General features: G+C 42.1%; 1 protein-coding gene and 1 long non-coding RNA gene across 4 annotated transcripts; one reads left to right on the top strand and one right to left on the bottom strand.

The window, feature by feature from the left end:
- Positions 1-1,074: 1,074 nt before the first annotated feature.
- Positions 1,075-11,431, top strand: PHAX (phosphorylated adaptor for RNA export). 3 transcript variants are annotated; one of them, XM_086866654.1, is made up of 6 exons: positions 1,075-1,200; positions 2,263-2,654; positions 4,792-5,411; positions 6,701-6,821; positions 8,615-8,698; positions 9,513-11,431. In XM_086866654.1, exons 2-6 carry the CDS (start codon positions 2,559-2,561, stop codon positions 9,780-9,782), a joined length of 1,191 nt encoding a protein of 396 aa, XP_086722780.1. In that variant the 5' UTR covers positions 1,075-1,200; positions 2,263-2,558; the 3' UTR covers positions 9,783-11,431. The 3 variants fall into 3 exon arrangements, with proteins under 3 accessions (XP_086722780.1, XP_086722781.1, XP_086722779.1); XM_086866655.1 differs by lacking the exon at positions 1,075-1,200 and adding an exon at positions 1,401-1,955; XM_086866653.1 differs by lacking the exon at positions 1,075-1,200 and having other exon boundaries at positions 2,060-2,654.
- LOC111941877 (uncharacterized) lies at positions 8,628-21,950 on the bottom strand. The gene is made up of 4 exons (XR_002870321.2): positions 21,794-21,950; positions 19,530-19,592; positions 13,782-13,898; positions 8,628-13,247 (listed from the first exon to the last, which is right to left on the bottom strand). It is a non-coding gene; the product is annotated as an uncharacterized LOC111941877 (long non-coding RNA).
- Between the last annotated feature and the right edge of the window lie 389 nt (positions 21,951-22,339).

The raw sequence follows: 22,339 nt of genomic DNA, 5'->3' as shown, positions 1-22,339 counted from the left end.
TGATTTATTCAACTACGTCTTAAAAATAATGCACATTTTGTTTTAATTGACATGAAATGTTCTTGCTACAAACTCAGCAGGACTCTTGTCTTCTCAGAATAAAAAATAAAAAATAAAAATGTTGTCTTCTACAATCAGAGATGGATCTCCTGAGTTTTATCTGGACCTACAGTGATGAGGCTCCAGTCACACAAAACTGCAGTAACACAACAGAGAGCATCTGCAGGCTGGCATAAACCAGGATTGTTCTCTGTTCCACTTGATTATGATTTTTGAGTCTGCTTGGAGGTGGTATTTTGAAGGTGACATGTTCAATCAAAGGCTGGTTTTAAGCTTTCTCTGTCAACTTAGTTGGTTTTGGTAAGGGGAAAACCAAAGGTGTGCAAAAATGGCATCAAGGAGACCGTGACTGAAATTTGTCTGTAACCAAGAACTTCTCTCTTCTTTGCCAGGGTCTTGCCTACCATCCCTACTATGCCAGAAGTGAGAGAACAAAATGTCCTTTACAGCTGAGCCTGCGTTAAAGATGGAGATGGGAAGACATGCCTCAATACAGAATATTCCTTTAGGAAATCCAGATATCGGATAGTGAATCAGCTGGGGGGTTTTTGTTGGGTTTTGGGTTGTTTTTTTTTAATAAACAGTACTGTTACCTGATTTATCTTATATGGCCTGCTCCTGGATACTTTATGAAGTGCCCAAATTACTTATTCTTCTAAAGTTAAACTGAAAGTTGTGGGTTTTGGATTTTTCTTGTGGTTTTTGCTCAGTGCCATGTACAGATTATGCTGACATAGAGAACACCTTAATGTGAGTTACTGGAGGATTACATCTTCCCTGTTCCACAGTTCCCCTTAACTTCAGCCCAGGAACTCCCTGTAACCCAGTGAAATCCCACAGATATGATTTCACTGCAAATAAGATGAAAAACAGCTTTTCTGCAGAACAGGATGTGACCAGTGCTATGCATCATTAAACACAATGGGAAACGAGGTGAGAACAGCATAGAAAGCAGCACACATTTATCTCATTTTCACCAGATTTCTTTAATAATTCTGAAGCACTGCAACAGGAGTGTCCCGAGGGACCAAACAGGGAAGGAGTTTTAACTGTTCCTGTTTTTTTCTTCAAAGCTTCATTCCTTTTCTTCTTCTAAGTGAAAACAATAGGACATTTAAGTCCAGGAGTGAAATTTTTAAGGTAAGTAGACATCCAAAGGTGTAGAAAAATGTCAAGTAGGGTTTTCAAAGGCCTGACTGGATAACTGATAATAAGGATGGCTAATTGATAATGAGAACTAGCTCCCAGTGATTTTCATTGCAGTTAAGTGTCCAAGCACTGAAAATCCAATTAGACCACAACAGGGATTTCAAAAGAGGCACTGATGGTTTGCAGTCCTCAGGTAAGATGGTCTAAAATGCATAAAGGAAAAACAGTGTCCATATTGGACATAACATTGGACTGTTAGGGTGGGAGTGAAAAACTGCACTTCTTATATTTATTGTGTGTTCAGGGCCACATCACAAAGACCATAAATGCCTAGCTGTCATGTATTTCTTCTCAGAAAAATCACAGCTACATTTGTTTGAGTCAAGTATGTTTGAGTTTGAGTCAGGATGTTTCCAGTAGGAGTGATTTATCGACCCTGCTGTTTTATTCTTGTTAAAATGTACCTAACCAGCAGCTGGTATATGCTGAAGAATTATGAGGCATCTGCTTGGATTTGCTTTTTTTTTTTCTCCATCAGTAATTAATGATACCTTGAACACTGGCTTTATTGTACAATAATACCATCAGCTTAAAGCTTGTTAGTTCCCAGATGTCCTTGAGTAGGGGATGCTCTTTGTTCTAATACAGAACCACAGAAAGGCTGGGGCTGGAAGGGATCTCTGGAGCTCTTCCAGTCCAACCTCCTGCCCAGGCTGGGTCACCAGGCAGCACAGGAATACATCCAGGTGGGTTTAGGGTGTTTCCAGAGCGGGATGCTCCACAACCTTCCTGGGAAGCTGTTCTGGAGCTCTGCCTATCCATGGAATTAAGTTCTTGTGTTTTAGTTTATGACCACTGCTCCTCGTCCTGTCACCCTCAGGAACTGCCTTGGAGTTATTTATGCACATTAATGAATTCCTTCATAGCCTTGCCTTCTCCACACCTTTATTTACTACACCCTTAAAGCTTCTTAGTTCCGGCATGTCCCTGATTACGGGACGCATCTGCTGCCTGTGCCACTGACGAGAATGAACCTCCTTTCTCGCCCATCAGGCTTGAAAGCACACGGGGATTTCACCCCAAAGAACGCTCGGCTCAAGGCAAGCTCGCCGCATCCCCTTCAACACCAACTCATCAACAAAACGCTTCTGCCGAGCATCCCACGGCCCCACCAGCCGCCGGGGGCGCGCTGTAAGGCCGACAGCACCCTGATTCCTTCCACCTCGAGGAACTTCCACGGGGCTAGAGCCGAGCAGGAGGAGCCGCGGCGGGGCCGGCCGCGCAGCATCCCCGCCCCGGACGGACGCGCTGTCCCGCCCCGCCGCCGCGCTCCGCCCTTCCGCCGGGATATGGCGCAGGAGCTGCGGGGCATGGACGGCGAAGTGGAGGACGGCGAGCTCTCCGGCTCCGACTCGGACATGCCCGGCGCCGGCTCCCCCGGACAGGTGAGGGTGGGCAGCGGCTGGAGCGCCGGGCCGGGGGCTGCGGGACGGGCAGGCCGCGGATGCCGCGTCTGAGGGACTTCTCTCGGCGTGGGGCGCTCCTTCCCAGGCCGATGGCTTCTCCCTTCTGTGGTGGCTTCTCCCTTCTGTGGTGGCTCTCCCTTCTGTGGTGGCTCTCCCCTCTGTGGTGGCTCTCCCCTCTGTGGTGGCTCTCCCCTCTGTGGTGGCTCTCCCCTCTGTGGTGGTTCTCCCCTCTGTGGTGCCTCCTGCTGCCCCGGTGCCTCTCCGTGCCCCGGTACCGCCGGGGCTGCCCCGGGGGGCCGCTGCCGCGTGGCGCGGGCGGGAACAATGGGGACAGTGGCGACAGTGGGCACGAGCCGCTGGGTGACCGCGCGAGAGAGCCCCGAGCGCTGCCAGCCCCAGGGCCCCGCGTCTTTCCGTGTGTGGACGGAGACGCCGGCGCTGCCCCCGTGTCTCTATGTCTCGTTGTGTCCCGCCACCAGCCCCAGGTCCCCGGCACAGGGAGCACCTGGAGCTGCTGGAGCCGGCCCAGAGCAGAGGGACGGAGCAGCTCTGCTGCCAGGAAAGGCTGCCACAGCTGCCATTGCTCAGCCCGGACAGGAGAAGCTTTGGCCTCAGCTCCCTGTGGTCTCGCAGGGCCCGAAGGAGCCGCAGGAAAGGTGCAGAGAGACAATTGCCAAGGGCTGCGGGGCCAGGAGCCAGGGAATGGCTGCCAGTGGCAGAGGGCAGGGCTGGATGGGATCTTGGGCAGCAATTGTTCCCTGGCAGGGTGGGCAGGCCCTGGCACAGGGTGCCCAGAGCAGCTGGGGCTGCCCCTGGATCCCTGGCAGTGCCCAAGGCCAGGCTGGACATTGGGGCTGGCAGCTCCTGGGACACTGCGAGCTGGCCCTGCCATGGCTGGGGTGGGAATGGGTGGGCTCTGGGGTCCCTTCCAACCCAAACCATCCTGGGGTTCCCTGAGGTTATGAGGAATTTGTACTGAGAGTGTGAGGTACTCACAGTGGGGTACAGACAGGAAAAGATTTCAAACTAAGCTCAACGTGAGAGGCTGTATGTGTAACAAATTTTATTTTCTCTGGTTATTTTGACCTTTGCAATATAGTTGTGAGAAATGAAGCTCAAAGTAAGTGTTTTACAAAAATGTTCAGTCTTTCTGTCTTTTTTTTTATTTATGCTGGTTTTGGGGGTTTTTGCATTACACATGAAGTTAAAGGTTTGTATTTCATAACATAGTAAGTTGAATACTTCTCTTTTCTGTTTGCTGTTTGGAGAAAGAAGAAACAGCGCCTGTGTTGACAAAACCAGTAAGGCTAAAGAAAGAATTTTCATTTCACCTGAAAGTGAAAGAAGATAACTTATTTTGAAAGATCATGGGACAGCATATAGTATTATGATAAGAAATCATAATATGGTTTCTTATATAATGATAAAAAATCAGGGAATAACTGGAATTATGTGTAAAAGCATTTTTCAAGTATTTGTTATATTAGTGGAATGATTTTTTGGTGGGAGGTGTTTGTTCTAATTAATAAGTTAATCCATGGTGCCTTGGTTTAAAGGAGGAAAAATGGGTGCTTCTGTAAAGGTTCTGCTGTTGGTCATGCTGTCCTAACTGAGCTGGGATCACAGATCACTGAAGTCTGAGCACCACCCCAGTTTTGTGTGTTTGGTTTTGGTGTTTATTTTTGGTCATTTGGTCTTCTCACTTGGAACTCCAGAGAGATTATTAACTTCTCTGCTGTTAGACAAACTTCTGTCTTAGGTGGATTGCTGTGTTCTGGTGTTTCGCTGTCCTTTGAGCTGCTGTGCATCTTGTGTCTTTGTCTGGTTTGTGCATATTCTCCACTTTTCCAGTCCAGTCATCATTTTTACTCTGCAGAGTTTGCCTTAAGGAGAAAAGCAACTCCTGGCGTGTTTCTGTGTCAGCCATGCTCTATTTCATGTTTTTGCACTCAAAATACAGGAATTTCAAAGGATGCCTCTGTGCTGTAGCCTAAGAGATGCTCGTGGAGGACTGCATGGCCACAAGGGTCACAATTATGTATTTTAGCTAATCAACAACTTGCTATCTCTTCTAATTTTCCCAAATAATGGGTTTTGATTCACTTTTTAATTGCAGAAGCCACATGCTGGCAGTGATTCCTGCAGGCCTTTCCAGAGCAGCCTCTCATCCTGTGCTCCCAGCATTCCTTACAGGACCACCAAGAGCGTGGACTCCAGCGAGGAGAGCGGCTCCGACTCTGACGATGACAGCTGCCTGTGGAAGCAAAAGAGGCAGAAGCGCTTCAACTTCTCCCCTGCCAAACCTGAGCCCTTCCAGCTCAGCCAGAGCCACCAAAAACAGACTGCTCTGCGTGGCAAGAAGGTCAACAACATCTGGGGCGCGGTGCTCCAGGAGCAGAACCAGGATGCGGTGGCGACTGAGCTTGGGATTCTGGGCATGGATGGTTCAATTGACAGGAGCAGGCAGTCTGAGACTTACAACTACCTGCTGGCTAAAAAGCTGATGAAGGAAGCCCAGCAGAAGGAGGCAGAGACTTTGGATAGGGAGCTGGATGAGTACATGCACGATGACAAGAAGATGTTGCCAGCAGAGGAGGAAAACAGGCAGGGCTTCCTCAAACGGAAGCGGCCTGTGAGAGACCGACTGGGGGAAAGGCAAGAGATGAAATACAAGGGAAGGTATGAGATAACAGAGGAAGATTCAGAGGAAAAAGTGGCAGATGAAATTGCTTATCGGTGAGTTTAATAATGGTGCATCTTCACTAAGTACTGGTGATTGATAGAAAGAAGGGTGGGGAAAAGCTCCCCTGCTGCTAAATAAGGTGTCACGCCAGATCACAGAAAGCATTTCCAAAATCCTGGGATAAAAATGCATCATTGTGGCTGCTGATTGTGTAGAAACATCCAAATTATATTGCCTGTTTCTTTGAATTTTTATATTTTTATTTACAGAGTCACCAGGGTAGTTTGTTATTTGAGAACAGGGCAAGAAAAAATAAAGCTTCTCATTATACAGATGGTTGTTTGGAGTTTGACACCAATGCACACGTGCTGTGGTCACCACAAAAATGTGTTTAAAGTTCTAAACTTTTGAAACTGTAGATAACTCAGGACAGTGCAGTGTTTTGTATCAAGTCAAACTGCCACACTCCTCTTTCAGTGGTGCAAGGGAAGAAAATTATGTGAAATAGGGAACAAGACTTAGAAGATTTACTGACAGTTAGCTTGACATTTAAATAAAACCTGGGTTTATTGGTCATAGTTGTTTGTATATGTGTGGTATTACTTCAGAATTTGGCAATACTACAGCAATTAGTTATTAATGCTGTTAATAGTTCTGAGTAGTTCTTCATTTATTAATTTTAAAATTTCAAACATATTTCTTGCAAAAGAAAAATTACCTTTTTCTTATACACAGCTTCATTGAAATAGAGCAGAAACATATTTTTTCTAATTTTTCCTAATTCTAGTAGTGGTGGCACTGAGCTGTATCAATAGGGCTCTGGTTATAGTGTAATTTTTGTTGTTAAGTTTTCTTTTGATAGATTATCATAGATCAGTCAGTAAACTGATTTCTTCTTTGTTATGTAGGTTTGACTTAAATAGCACATGATACAGGGGAACTTTTATACTTCCTGTTTTCTCTAGTTGCTGATTTAACTGTAAAAAGTTAATTTTGACCGTTAAATGCACAAGAAGCTTTTATACTTTGATTTCAGAGGTTTATGCATGTCTCTGCAGTTTCATATTTGGTTTGATATTATACACATCAATAGAAGAAAAATAACTACTCAAGGCATTTTCATTGAAACAAGTTTTAAAAATACATGCTTTAGGGGAAAAAAACATCCCTCAGAAGCTCAGTATTTTGAAATCTGATTCAATAAACCATTTAAACACATTTCAACATGCAGACTCTTCAGCACAAAATGAATTATTCATTGTGGAAGTTCCACAGTCAGTTATACTCCAGAAATTATCCTGACAATAAATGTGCCTTTCCTTTTTTCCCCCTCTTTGAACAGACTTTGTGAGCCAAAGAAAGACTTAATTGCTCGAGTAGTGAAGATAATTGGGAAGAGAAAAGCCATCGAGCTGCTGATGGAAACAGCTGAAGTGGAGCAGAATGGGGGACTGTTCATCGTGGTAAGGAAAATGTCATCCTGTGGGTTTGCCAGGGATGGGGAGGGCAGCACAGCTTTTTACTTGCAGAAAATTCACACAGTGCTGTTGCACGTCTCTTGTGCTGGACGTGTTCTCCTGGAGTTTTATGGCCTTCCCTTGCCATGAGACCCTCCCCCAACAAACACTCGTGTAACATTCCAGCAGGATTTGAGCAAACAGGAAGGTAAATTAACCTGGGGATTACCCAGGTTCTTGTGCTGAGGTTGGTGTCTGACTTGCAGGGATAACGTTGTGTCTGTTACTGTGACTCTCCTTGGAATCTTTCCCTCACAGATTCGAGGCCTGAGGATTCTCAAGCTTGAATAAAAACCAGCGTTTCCAATATCCCATTTGCAGAATCACTCCCAAAAGGAAAACTGTTTGCTTTATTAGGGAACCACTGGATTGTGTATCAGCAGAGCATTACTGAGCACTGATTTCTGTTATAAATAGTGGTAAAACCCCTGTACTCCTTTTTAGGTTATCAATTTCCTGGTGTGTTTTTGCTGTTGTTAAATAATGAACCTCAGTGCAAAAAACACAGTGGGTAAGAAAAGCTGTGGATGAGGAGAAAAAGTGGGTGAGAACCAGGAAATACTTTCACTTGATTACAGTTTTTAAGTTCTATCACTTGGAAGTAGAGAGGAGGCAAAAAAACAAGCAGAGGGGCACAATCTAAAAAAAAAAAAATAAAATCAATTTAAAAAAACCAACCAACCAAAGAGCTCCCCCCACATACAAAAAACCCCACTTCCCTTCTTCAAAAAAGAAAAGGCAACAAATTCCAGCTAGCTAGTTGTGTTAGAAGCATTCTGTTGTCTTGAAAGTTAAATTTAAAAGTGTTTAACAGAGGAGATGAAGGGACACAGCTCCTGGTGGCACAGGTTGCTTTGGAAGCAGATTAGAGTACACTCTTTGAAAGGCAGATCACAAAAGGCACCATGAAATGCAGGTGATAAAGAGATGTTCACATGTGCTGTTTCAAAAACCTACTTAAAACCTGCCCATCCCTGTTTTGGAATTTTTAGATTATATAGTACATTATGTAGCAGGAAAGTATGACATTTTGCACCAGTGTCATCCAGATTTTACTGTAGTAGTGTTTTATACTGCAGATTTTAATTAAATAATAGTATGATAATTAGCACTTGTAATTTACAGAGGTTTCAAAGCTGAGCCCATTCTGTGCACTGCAGTTGCTGTACTGAAAACTGCTGGGTTTAACATGTGGGGATGAATTTTTAAAGTACTGGTTGTGTTTCCTATGCCTTCAACAGAAATATAAAATCCTGTAGATAACAACAGACAGGTTGTAGCATTTCTGAGCACAATTATTAATAAAACCCCTGAGATGAACATAATTTTATTAAATTTGTTTTAGACATTTTAGGAATTCTCTGAGTGTTTAACCTAGTGCATAACTCATTGCAGATAGCTGTGAGAGTAGTTAGAATATTATTCATATTTTGTTTCTTCACTACCAAAGTCAGGTTTAGTGTGTAGTTTTAACAATTTAGCATTATGTTCTAAAGGAATTTTTTTTTGTAACTTTGTGATTTTCCTGTCCAGATTTGGCAGGCTGATTGTTGACCTTCACATGACTAATTCAGTCACAAATGAGGCATAGCCAGGGTTATTTTCATGTGGTATTTGAAACACCAGAACTTAAATTAGCTTTATTCTGTCTCAGCACTGAGTGTTGCCTTAGAGGCTATTTTTTTGTCAACACTTACCATTAAGCTTGCTATTCCCAATTTCCTCTCTTCCCTATTAAGAATGGCACCAGGAGAAGAACACCTGGGGGTGTTTATTTGAACCTGCTGAAGAACACACCGAGCATCAAAGAAGAACAAATCAAGGTAAAAATGTTAGGAGTTCAGATGTACATTCTCCTTTGGGTTTTTTCTTCCTACTATGAAATGTCACGACTGAAACTCTAACAAATGTAACTGTGTATTCCATTGAAACCAGACTTTCACATTCAAAAGACAAGCAAAAAATAAAACACTCAAAAATTGCTGAATTGTCATGAACTCTAAGCAGAGAGAGAACTCACTTTTGCATGCTGCCAGTCACAAAAACCTGTTGAGGAAGATGAGGTTGTAGAGTCTGGCAGAGGTAAATGCTAGATTTTCCTAATTCATATGTTTGTATTTTTTACAGCAAAGTTGTCCATATTGTGTTTCACCATGGAGGCTTTGTGTCATTTGTGCATGGATTGAATGCAGGCCTCTCAGTAGAATATTTTTGTCCTGTATAGCTCCAGCTGTGGCACCAGGCAGAGAATTGTGGATGAATTATTCATTAAATTTCTTCAAACAAACAATTTTATTAATTTCTCATTAAATTTTTCGTTTGGAGGGAGAAAAAAAAAGAAACAGGAAAATAAAACCCCAACATCCTTCCATAGCTTACACTGGTCAGAAAAAATTGTTAGAAGTTGCAAGACTGATCACTTTTCACTATTAGAGAAGAAATTTAGAGAAGAAATTTTCTGTTCTACCCCTCTTCCTTAAGTGCAGTCTTTCTCACACTTCTGCTCTCAATAACAAGTAATTTAGGTAAATATTAACCAGCATTTGTAATATTTGTTTCTTTTATTACTTCACACTTTCTTTAGGAAATACCAGTAAAATGAATATGTCAACATTTTTGTTGTTGTTTTCTCTCCAGGAAATATTCTATCTGGAAAACCAAAAGGAGTATGAAAACAAAAAAGCTGCCAAGAAGAGGAGGATACAAGTTCTGGGCAAGAAGATGAAAAAGGCCATCAAGGGGTTGAACCTGCAGGAGTATGATGATGCATCTCGTGAGACTTTTGCCAGTGACACAAATGAGGCTCTGGCTTCCCTGGATGACCTGCAGGAGGGGCACCACGAGGCAAAGATGGAACCTGAGGATATTATTGAAATTGATAATCCCCACGATTTAGAGATCTTTTAGTTACTGATATTCTTGGTAACAGAGTCTCTATGAAAACATGTTAAATGAGCCTTTCTTTTAATCCCGTGGCTTCTTGTTTTTGAAGCATGGGGAATGCTTGATGCTGAAGAACAGGAGGTAATTTTTAGCTAAATTTAACAGCATGAAAGACTTAACTGTCTGTTACTTGTTTGCTGAGTCCTCAGAAACTCTTAAGATTTTTATAGGTAACAGCCCTGTGTCACATTTGGAAGTGTTTTTAGTCACATGTTAGGTTTAGGAGTTAAGGCTATGTTTTAACCAAACACTTCTCATTTAATTTGCTGAAGCACACAAAGTCAACAGGTGAGCAATGCTCTTTACTACAGATGAACAGAAAAAACAGTATAAATTTAGTCTTGATAAAAAAGATCATATATTCTTGATGTGGCAGTGTATTGACAAAAACAGCAGTATTTATAGGATTAAGACCTTTAAAAACAGATTGGTTTGTGAAATAAACTTAATTTTAGTGGTGAGTGACCTTCGAATAACAACTTTGTAAATAAGCAGTATTGAGCAATGTATGTTTCAGATTTCTGCAGTAGTTTTATTCTTTGTATCCAATGGTGACTTGAACAGACTCCTATCTGTTCTATCTAAACATTTTCCATGATTAGAAACACACCTAAGTTCCATGGATCTTTTTGTTTGTAGACAAATCGAACTGAAAACCTTCAGAATAGTGAGATTTTACTAAGCTGTGTTCCCTTCAAGGGTCTGTAGACTGTACGTGCAGATATAAACCCTTTACCCTGCAGTTCCTGTTTTTGTCCTCCTCCTGTGTGCAGTGAGATAATGTGCAGCTTGCAGAAGATCTGGAGTTTTTCTGTGCTGACTCTTGCAGGGGATATTTCTTTTTATTATTAACTTGATGCTGAAAATAGTTGTGTAGTTTGTTAGTTCGGCCAAAAACAATTTTTATGTCGAATATTGTTTTTAATATAGCTGAATAACATGTGCAGCACGGATATGCAAGTATTTTGTCACTAGTAAGTTGTGGCTTTTTTTTGTGAGTAGACACTATTGATCCCAACTTTTGTGCATAAATTTTTTTCACCTTTGAGTCCTTGAGTTTCAGAAGGAAACTGTGTCACTAAAACACATTATCTGTTTATAAGATTGAGCAACTCAGTACTGCCAAGAGCTGGCATTGAAAGGACTGCAGCATTTGGAGAAATGCTTCTTACACGTAACAGCACATTCCATTACCTGCCTTACTAAACCTGGATTTTGACTTTTCTGCTTTTTTTCTGTTCATGTGTCAGAGCTCTTAATTGTTAAAAAGTTACTCATCAGATGTGCAGCATGCCTTTGCTGGTAGTAGTTGCTCGTGCTGAAATAATAAAATCTCATATTTTTTCATTAACTTTCCTAACCAGTGATGGCCAGAGTAAATCAGTAACTCCCTAAAGGAAACAGAATTTTGTGCTGTTTAATTGCTTTGGAACTGTACCATTTCATCCTGGTTTTGGGAACTGCTTGGGGATATGTCTTAACTGTTTTCTGGATAGAATCAGCAAATTGTAACATTGGTTTAAGCAATTTTTTTATTGTTATGTAATTCGCACTGTGTATTTTTTTAATGTTAATATTTTTAACCTTGATTTCCCAGGCAAGGGGTACTGAAATGGTGTGTAAAGTGTTGTCTTTAACAAAAGGTCAACGGGCATCAAGCTGTTGGGGAGGGCAGTGAGGATGGGGAGGGTTTTGGAGGAGGGGCTGAAGGTCTTTTCAGCTGGAGGAGACTGAGGGGAGACTGACTGGGGTCTTCAAAATCCTCAGGAGGGGAAGAGGAGGGGCAGGCACTGCTCTCTTCACCAGTGACAGAACCCCAGGGAATGGTCTGAAGCTGGGTCAGGGTTCTCAGGTTTAGGCTGGATATCAGGAAGGGTTTCTTCCCCCAGAGGGTGGCTGAGTACTGGGACAGCTTCCCCAGGGCAGCGGTGGCAACACCAAACCTGACAGAGCTCAGGGAGTGTTTGGATACTGCTTGTATTTATGCAGACGGCTAATGTAGGGCCAGGAGCTGGAGTTGAGACAGGTTTTCTCTCTCAGCTCCTGCTTAATCACCTTCAGTCTGTCCTGGGCTGATCCTTGCACAGGGAGCAGCCCTGCCTGTCTTTTGTCTGGGAGCAGATCTATCTGTTTAGATTTTGGTAGCTGATGTTCTGCAGACAAAAATGCTAGCAATATGGGTTGGGGTTTGAGCTCTTTGAGTTAATCTGATGAGCAGGTACGGTTGACTCATTATATTTGCTGCAAATAAAGACTCTACTGCTGGCACAAACATCACCCTCCATCCCATAAACCACAGTATAATGAGCCATCTCTATTATACCCGAAGACGATGCTGAAAAAATGAGGGAAATGTGTTTTTTTCTGAAAACACAAAGCTTATTTATAACCAAAGACCTTTTGCTACCTTGCACCCAGAGTTCCAACTGATAAACAATAATTTTTGGTACCACTGGAAAAAATTACTAATGATTCAGTTTTGCTGCAGATCTTGAAAGCATCATTTGAAGTATAATTGCAGTTTTACAGATTCTATATCCCTTTCCAAGTAGATGATCTCATTAAGGTGTTCTTAGGCCCTCTGGGCTTATTAACTGGTGTTTGCCAGAATTCTCAAGCAAGCGTGGAATGACGCAGTTCAAGGTATAAAGGTGATGGGAAAAGGAGATGACTGTATTAATTTTGATATTTTCTGTTACAGAGAAAGTGGATTCCTTGTATTTTTTCAGAGTAAAGGTGAAGGGGTAGACTGAGTAATAAAGACAATTCTTCAGTGTTTTTCTTAAGTTCCAGGTTTTTATCAGTCATAAAACATCAGTATGAGTGCTCATTTTGGTAGACTGAGTAATAAAGACAATTCTTGAGGTTTTTAAATTCCAAAAGAATTTTATCAGTCACTAAACTTCAGGATGACAATGCTAATTACTTATCCACTTAATTTAGACCATTCTATGACTGACAAGTCTGTCAGAGGCAATATTTTAAAAAAAAAAAATCTTTATTTCGATTTACAGAGGAGAACTGATGGCTCCAGTGAACATCAGCTTCTTTAGTGCCCCACTCCTGTTCCTAATTCTTACTGATAAGCAACACCTCAGAGATCCAAGCCTTTTTCTGAAGCACTCTAGGTCTTCAGTGGGTCTGGGAATATCCATCCAGTCTTGGAGCTTTGGCATCACAGTTTGTTTAAGGAATTCAGGAATGTGGCAGAGACAATAACTGCAATCTCCAGGCACCACCTCTTGGATTCAGTGGGCAGCTGTGGCCTCTTGGTGATTTTGAACCTTATGCATCCCATCTTACTTGTCACCTGCCAGACCTGAGAACCAGACCTTTGTTCTTGCAGAACGAAGTTTTATTTTAAAATTACATATTTGAAGGTTTCTTGTCTCCCCATCTGCAATGCTGACAGGTGCCACTTTTTCAGAGCTGTGGGAGGAACACTCAGCTGTGAAACATTTAATGTTGCCCAGCCAAATGCATTTCTAGACTCACAAACATCTGGACCCAAATACTCACAGAAATGAGGAATGTGTATCTGAAGGGAGAATACACACACAATTTAGCTATTCTAGACATCTTTCAGGTTGTTGGGTTCTTGTTTATTTTGCTTGACCAGAAAGATTTATTTCGTTATTTAAAGAAACAAAACCAATTTTGTATCCTTAAATACATACAGAAAAAATATTTACTATCTTGAAAACTTTTCCCCAAATAGAATGTGTTATTAATTGAAAACTTACTAGTGATTCAATATATCAGCATTCTTGTTTAAGACAAGAATCCCTTTGAAAGATATTCTCATTTTTCTGCAGTAGTTCCAGTTTTTTAGTTTGCCATCTAAATATTTCATTTGTTCTATTGACGATTAATGGTGTTTGGGTTTTGGTTTTTTCCCCCCCAATGGACAATACTATTTAAAAGCTATTTACAGTAATTATTTTACATTTGATGTTTAGTTACCACTGATGTGTTTTCTATTGACATCCTTTCAGCCACTGAAATATCTTCATTCAACATGTAGAACTGGGGGAAATAGATCCTGGAAGAGCATTTTGCCTTGGAGCATCAGGAGAGACCCTGCCATGGACCCAAAAAACAAAATAAATGCCTTGAGGAATTTTACTTGTTGATATCCTCACACATTCAGATTTCCAGATGTTGGGCAACTGTGATTGCTTTTCCATTTGGAAAACTCATGAGCTGCTTTTACCTCTTAGAAAACAAACTGGAACAGAATAGTGTCTAATGTTAAAATGGCATACAAAAATTCACCAAACTGTTGTGTGGACTACTTTCTTTATAAAGAAAAATAATTTTAAAACCCCACCAATTTGCTGTAATATTGACATGCTTTCCTTGGTAAAGAATATGGCAACCTAAAATATTTAGGACTCAAGGCTTTGGTAGAAAATCAGAATGTCTGTAGATGTACAGGAGCTATATATCAGCACAATCTTCTTTTTCCCTAAGTAGTTTCAGATTTAAAAAACAAATTGCATTTGTATTTACTTAGGAAAATATGTAAAATAACTCTTGCACCTTGTTGCTGCTCCATGAAGAACTTCTGTCATGGTGGATAAAGATCTATGGTTGACACAACCTTCTTTTCCACAGCAGTTGCTACTGAGTCTGTTTCCATACTTGAAAGACAGGTAACACTTCTGGCTGCTTTTATTTGGTTTTTACTTTTAATGTTATTCCTCTGAGCCATTTTCTGCAAACTGCCTAATTTTTTATCTTATGCAGATATTCTTCAGTAAAAGAAGATGAGTTTCTGTGCCAGAACATCCTCAATACCTCTCAAAAGACTAGAGCTTTTTTCAGGCTTGGATGCCCCAATTTAGCCAAAAGAGTGTAGAGCAGATGAATTTCCAAGCACCACAGCTGGAAAGTGCAATAATCTGCAGCTGAAGAATGATGGAATGAAAAGATCAGGGTGCCAAGCAAGCAAGTAAAGAAGGGTCTTCAGGATTGCAGATGTATTTTCCTGGATTCTGCCTGCCCTGACTGACTGCCTGGGTTCAGCAGCCAGCTCTGGCAGTGACCTTCTCCAGGAGTTTCCTGTAGATAGGTCCAAAAGCATTTATTAATGCTGGACCTCTTTATCTTTAATTATAGATTAAGCTCCATGCCAAGGGCCCTGGCCCTCAAGACACCACTTCCTCTCCTCTCCTTCCCTTCCTCCCTGCTGCAATTTCATTTACTTTCTTCAAAAATGAGAAGAGAAAGTGAGACCTAAATCTGCTGCAATTTTCTCTGCACAGCAACCCTGTAGAGAATGGAGGGGTGTGCGCATGTGAGACAAGCCATAAGATAATTTTCAGTCACCTCAGCAGTTATATGAGGAGTTAAACAGATGAGATTAAAGCAGGCATGAAAGAGGTTGTTCATGTAATTAATCTATCACTATGCTGCAATCTACAAAACCATAGTCCCTACCCAAGAAATAGCTAAGAGTGAAATCAATAGGTTCCTCCAGCAAGCCCTTAAAAAGGTGGGGAATTAGAACAGAATAGAATTAGAAGAATGGAATGGAATAGGAATAGGGATAGAATAGAATTAGAATAGAATAGAATAGAATAGAATAGAATAGAATAGAATAGAATAGAATAGAATAGAATAGAATAGAATAGAATAGAATTAGAATAGAAACAGAAATAGAAATAGAAATAGAAATAGAAATAGAAATAGAAATAGAAATAGAAATATTCCTATGAAAATTATCCAGTTCAACTGCCTACCCACTCCAGAGCTAACCAGAAGTTAAAACCTTTCATTAAGGCCTCTATGCAAATAACTATTTTTAAGGCAGGGTGTCAGGCATGGGATATCCATCACCTGTAGGAACCCTGTTACTGAACCCCCTCTAAAACAGCTTTGATCCATTCCCACCCATCCTGTCACCCAGGGGAGTTCAGGAGCTCCCTCTGCACATCCCTTCCTCAGGAAGCTGCAGAGAACCACGAGGTCATCTCTCCAAACAGGACAAACACAAACTCCTCAGCTGCTCTTCATGGGACATGGGTCTCTGGATACATTCCACTACCTTCATATGCTGTTTAAACTGCACCCAGCATTTCACACAGAAAACCCCACAATGCTCCTTTGGCCTTTGGGGAGTTTTTAAGAGCTGCCAGTTTTATGTAGGGAAACTCAAGTCTTCCAGCAGTGAATGGGAACTGATAATAATGCTAAACCGCCTCTGTGAAATTACTTGATTCAAGTAATAAAGTAATAAAATAATTATGACTATATTATTTTTATGAGGAAATTAGTCTAAGCAGGAAAAGCAGAATTTTCTTCTCTGAAGATGTAATTATTTCCAATTTTCAAGCCATCACACTTTCACTGTAATTCAGAAATTCCTAAAAATGACAGAATGTAGATCTGCCTTGATACTTCAAGGTGAAGTAGGAAGATGTTAACAGCTCAACATGTAAAACTTTTAGCCTCTAAACTGAGACCACACATTAGGATTTAATGAGCTTCTTTCAAAAGCCTAAAAATTATCTGCAGACTGCAGTTCAGAGTTGGTTGTGCTGCAGGAAACAAAGCTGTGCTACTGCTGTCATTTTCTTACAAGGCTTTGATTTGCACTGGGTAAAAGAGAGGGAAAAACATTTCCATTGAAATGTATCCCAGTGATTGAATCTCTGTGGGAGCAGTAATTTCACTTGACATATTTCACCACTACTCAGGGCAGGGGAAGAAGGCTTTAAGAGCAACAGGTGAGAAAATGTCACCTGTAGTTCCCTCACTTCTAGCATGGCAGTTTCTGCATGCTCACAACCCCCTCCGAAATATTCCTCTTTAACACTGATAGTCCATAATTCCTCCTCCTCACTAAAGCACAGCAGAGCATTTTCCCCAGTTGCCTCTTAGGGGTGATCAGACTTCACCATGCAGACATGCAGCAGCATGCAGACCCCTGGGCTGTCCTAAATATTTCAAAGCTATCAGAGCAATGGTTTCTACCCTATTTATTGTACAGTATTTTGGTGAAAGAGAGTTAGACCTTCCAGGAGGTAGAACTCAGCCTCACCTGGGAGTGAGCTTCCTCCCCATTTCTGGAAAAAGGGAAAAACATTAAAGGCCTACAGGCTAAGAGTATCTGAAACTTTTCAGAGATCGTTCAGGAGACCTGAGAGAAATTAGCTGATTTTTCTTAAACTGGAAAATAAATAGGAAAGACTTAGGTTCAGTGACTGGTAGTTCAAGCTGAAGATGTGGGAATGGAACCAAATTGAGCAGTTGCATCCCTGAAGGAAATCCTCTGGAAGTGCTGGATAATGTCTGTGAATCAGGAATGTGAGGCAGCCAGGAGGAAATCTGGATCTGGTGTGTGCTGGGAGGACAAGCTCCCCAGAGGAAGAGTAAATGGAGGAAATAGCAGTTTAATGTCTGAGAAGTTAAGGAGATGTTATCAGCAGGACCTAGAGCCAAACTCAGCAAGCCCCATCATCTAAAGTGATGCTGGGGGCTCGCTGAAATCCACATGGAGGCACTCACCATATCCCTGCCTCAGCATGGGCAGAAAAAATAATTTTATTTATATATATTTATTTAGTTATACCCAAAACTAATTTTATAAAATGCTGACAAAGTGTGTCATCTCTGCCTTCCTCTAAGTGTCGCTCCTGCCCAAGCATTCCCTAGAGAAGGACAGGCATAAAAATAGCTTTTTGTCAAAAGGCGCTGGCTGTGGGGTTGTTTGTGCTGCTTGAATGTGCTTATCAGAGACCAACAGTATTTACTTTTAAGAACAATGATAATCAAAAAGATAACACGTTAGCACTGCTTTGTGTTTCTGAGCCACTCCTTTGAAGGCAGTTTTATGATGTTTGTACAGCTATAATTTTCACCTTTAAACCTCAGGTAATTACGCAAGAATTACCAGGGGAGGAGGAAGGAATAATAAATTTTCTGTCCTAAAGCACGCAAATACTACTTGCAATTGAAAAGGTTTAGAGTAAACAAATCAAGTGATTAATAAAGGCAACCATTCATTAGATTTTTCAGGTATCTGTGGGTAGGATAGTCCTTTCCTACTTGGACTTGGCAGTTGCTTCAGAGTGAAGCATGAAGTTTATCATGAAGGCTGAATAAAAAATTTATTGCTTCCTTATTCTTTCTTGGTTGTTCCTATACACCATATTTCTACAGCATAATATCATTCCATATTGAGGAATAAGAGGAAGTGGTATTTTGCCAGGGCCCATTTAGGGGAAATCACAGGCAAGAAAAATTAGCTACATCCTGAAAGGAAAGGCAGGGGAGAAAGAAACAGATTTTGTTGCTTTGGGTCTTTACCCCAGAACTTTGGAGAGGATATCTTGCAGGTCCACTGCTGCCTATCTGCATGCATATTTTCAGAACTAAGTCATCTCTGCAAGACGTTCAAGCAATCTTTGGCACGAGGCCCGAAATAATTATTCAGCTATCTTTAAACTTTTGGAACAAGCAGAGTACTGTTTGAGCCTTCGAGAAGTTTGGGAGATGATGGACAGATTCTGAGAGTTCTAGAAAGCATAGGAGTTTGCTCCTGCAGCCAGCATATCAGTATCTTAGCTATTAGTATCTTAGCTATTACCTAGTTTGCATTACACTACTTTCTTTGCAAGAACATACAAGAAATGAATTATCCTTTAAAAAGCTTTGTTGTCAAAAGCTGTTTTCCCCACTCACAGGCTACTGCAAGGCAGAGCACCTTTCATTCATGAGATAAGATTTCTGTCTGCTAACTGCAAAATGTTTTTCTATCAATAAGAATATTAGCTCAAGTTCTTTTTGGTACCCTTAGCAGCATTTAACATAGTTTGCCATTTCAACAGAGCCCAGGAGAAGCACAAAGTATTCACTTTTACAAAAGGGTACAGAATCAAGTAAGAGCCTCCTGTGAAATCCTGTCCTCTGCTGAGCAGAGCAGACCACATTAAAGCTGGCATGGATGAGCAGTCATTTATCCCTGGATGGAATCTGGCCCTTTGTGAGATGCCATTTGGAAATAATACCTAAATCTCTTAAACCATGAGGAACTAAGCTTTAGGATTCCAAAAATTCTCCATGTGCAAAGCAGCCAGTTATCAGTGTAAAATAATTTTATGTATTACTGTAAAATAGTTTTACAATGATGCAAGGAAAGAAATATGGCCCTGTAGAATTAACAGAAGACCTGAAACTTGTGGAGGTGTGACTTAACAATAGTGATTCTCTCCTTCTCCTCCTTAGAGAAATTTCTAAAGGTAATATGATTTTAAATGTAGTTTTTAGTAGTTTAAGCAAGAACTGTAGTGACCAAAAAGCATATGTACACTCAATGTACTCAGGGTAAAAATGAAACTGATTTGGGGAAATTGCTGCAGTGTCCATCTGGTGACAGCTAAGGCCAAAATTCTCAATGAGACACTCATGACAAGTCTTACATTTGGAGCCTTATCTGACAGAAAAATAAAATTAAATTAAATACAGGAGCATGAACCTACAAGAATACATACAAGGCTCATTGAAGATAGTTGCAGGTAAAAAAATAATAACAAAACTATTCTTGTTATAGAACAAATAATCCTATCTTTACTCAGTGTTTTGTTAATTTAGCAGCTGAGGGGACTGGTAAAGTTTTCCCCTCCCATCCCCATCACAGGAATTGTGATCCTGTGATTCCGAGGTGAAAGATCAGATGTTGTGTTGCTGGACTGTGGTTTATCTCACCTTCACTCCTTAATTCATGCTGTGGCAGTGCGCTGATTTTTCAGAGAACTTGCTATCTGAACACTAGAGGCAAACACAAAGCATGACTTTAGTCAGTGAAGCCAAGTGGAAATAAGCAACTTTTAATTTTCTGTAGTTAACTCCAGGGTGCTCTTGCACCATTTGTAATGTCTATGGGTGTAGAGGAATCCCTATGGATGTAGGGAAACCTGAAAAAGAGATGTTCTATGAGCAAATTTATTCTGTGAAAGGCGGTTATTAATGAAAATTATAGGGTGAGATCAGTTTTTCTGAATTATTCAGGATTTGTATAATAAAGCTCTACCCTGGTATAAATCCTTCTTTCTGAGTAATTTGTCCTGCACGTACCTGTGCACTGAAAAATGTTTAGAATGATGTTACTGGTAATTTAAAAGGTAAGAACCTGCCAGCAATGTGCATTTCCCTCCAGAAGTAAGAAGCAGCATGCCAATATTAGATAGAGCCATAGTTAAAAAGCAATATAGAATAAAAAAATTTAAAAAAATAAAACCTCTTAAACTTGCAGAACTGAAATTCTCCTATACTTGTGGTTATAATGGTGTGTTCATAAAGCCCAAACCCAGAAACTTGTAACCAAATACACATTGAAATTTCCTTCTCAAGTTTCGGCAAATTTTTTCATTTGTTCTCAAAGTTTTGGTTTTGTTTTTTTTTTTCCTAAAATGGCTACTTGAGTGCTTGTAAAGTTTTCTGGGGGTCCACAGTCCTGCCAAACTTAGGGTCACAAATAGCTGGGCTGTGAAATGACACTGCTATGACAGTTTTGAAATTGCAATCTTTTTCCTCTGCTAAATGAGATTTACGGCAGTTTAACAGATACAGATAAAGCACCACTTAAAATGGAGAGATTTCAACGGTCAACTTCAGGAGCCTGAGCAAGTCTCCTTTATTCCAAATCTCAGAAAACTCATACAGAATTTCCACTGCAGAGATACTGTAAGGCAGTATTACACAGCTAAGTAATGAAGTTTTCTTCTGAGCTTAGGAGCTTAGACTTGCCTTAACTGCATGGAAATTGTTTTGTGGCTTACAATAAATATCTTCCTTAAGTCAGTGCTCTGTATCAGAAATCACTTGGCAGGTTGAAATAATCAAAGTTCCTAACTTTGAAACAGGACAATTTTCACAAGGCTTCTTCATGAATGCAACTTTTAAAGAATAACTCTACAACCAAGATGCCAAACTTTTAAAATCATACTTATTACCTTGCTGACTAATTAATTTAACAAAACCAGAAGGCTTTTATATGTCTGTGTTTTCAAAATATGAAAACTGGTTTTTTCCAATACCTGCAACACCCTTAGAACAAACTCTGACACTCATCTTTGCAGCCACATAAAAGAGGCTATTGGTATAAAACTAAATATAAAGGCTTGTCTGGACTGGAAATACACTGCAAGTTTATTGTATTTGCACCGTCACCCACAGCAACTCCTGCAGGAGCAGAATGACATTCTAAGATTTTAGTGTTTTCACCAAAGGTCTCAAAAAGCACCCTGCTCCAACCCAACTCATTCCAACAGTCCTTCCTGTGCTGAGAGCAGCTCTGCAGGTGGGGTCTCACCTGAGCAGGACAGAGGGGCAGAATATCCCCTCCCCTGCTGCCCACACTGGGGCATCAGCCCATGTTTTGAGTTTTGGATTGCAAAATAAATACTTCATGTTATCTCTATAAATAGAGTTGGTTTGCCAGCCTGAATCCTGTAAGGTTCAATGACACCTGTGTGATCCTTTAGACGTGAACTGCTGACCAGCCCTGGGGCTCTGAGGACTTCACAAAGTCTGGAGGTCGTTTTTGCCACTCATGACATTGTGGGTGGGTATCTGATAATGCCCAGGTTGTGACTTTGATCCCTGCATAGGCCATTCACTTCAAAGCTTAATTCTGACAATGCTTCTGGGTCCCTTCCAATTCAGAACTCCACGGTTTCTGTGAAACCTTGTTTGAAGGTCCCACCCTGCCTGCCACAGGCAGTGGCTCAGTGGCAGCAGCACAGCACTTGCAGGAAGCGTCCTGGTCTCTGCTGCTTCCTTGGGCTTCTCAGGATCGAGGCAGCCTGAGCTGCCAGGCCAGAGATGTGGGATCGAGGTCCACCTCCAGAGGCTGAAGGGCTGTGACGCAAAGAACCCAGAGGAGCCCCCGTGTCTGCAGAGACCACCCCCGGCTGCCCCCGCCCTCGCTCCCCGCTCCCCGCTGAAGGTCGGAGCCAGCTTCTCCTCACCCCGGTCCCTCAGGCTCCGCGGCCATCCCTGGGCACAGAGCTCCGTTCGCTCCCAGCAGCTCCCCCAGCCCTGCCCTCGGCCCCAGCGGGGCTGGCCCCAGGGACCACCGGCAGCCCGGGCGCGGCACCGGGCGAGGCGGCGGCCAAGCCCGGCCGTGAGGGCAGGAGGGGCCGGGGCGGCCGAGGCCCTGCCCGGGGCGTCCCCTGGCCTTCGTGGGGACGGGAGCCGGGCTGCCCACAGAGGGAGCCCGGGGAATGGTCTGATCGGTGAACCGGAGGGTCCCGCAGGTACCCGAGGCTCTGCTCAGCCCTGCTCCCGTCCTCTGCCGGCTGGAGAGGGCGCAAGGGCCACGGGCGTGTCCCAGAGCCCGCCGCGGGCCAGAGCAGCCCCCGCTGCCGGAGCTCCCCTGCCCCGCTCTGCACAGGCCTGGCCCCTGCTCGGTGCAGAGAGGGCAGAGGGGCCTCAAGAGCGCTCGGGGGCTGTGTTGTGGAGCTCGGGACCGAGGGTGCGGCTCTCTGTGGCTCTGCTGGGCCAGGGCAGGGGGG

This window comes from Cyanistes caeruleus, chromosome Z (assembly GCF_971803275.1).
Source record: "Cyanistes caeruleus chromosome Z, bCyaCae1.hap1.1, whole genome shotgun sequence".
Classification (NCBI taxonomy): domain Eukaryota; kingdom Metazoa; phylum Chordata; class Aves; order Passeriformes; family Paridae; genus Cyanistes; species Cyanistes caeruleus.
The sequence above is the reverse complement of the archived record's forward strand: the minus strand, read 5'-3'. Positions and strand labels throughout refer to the sequence as shown.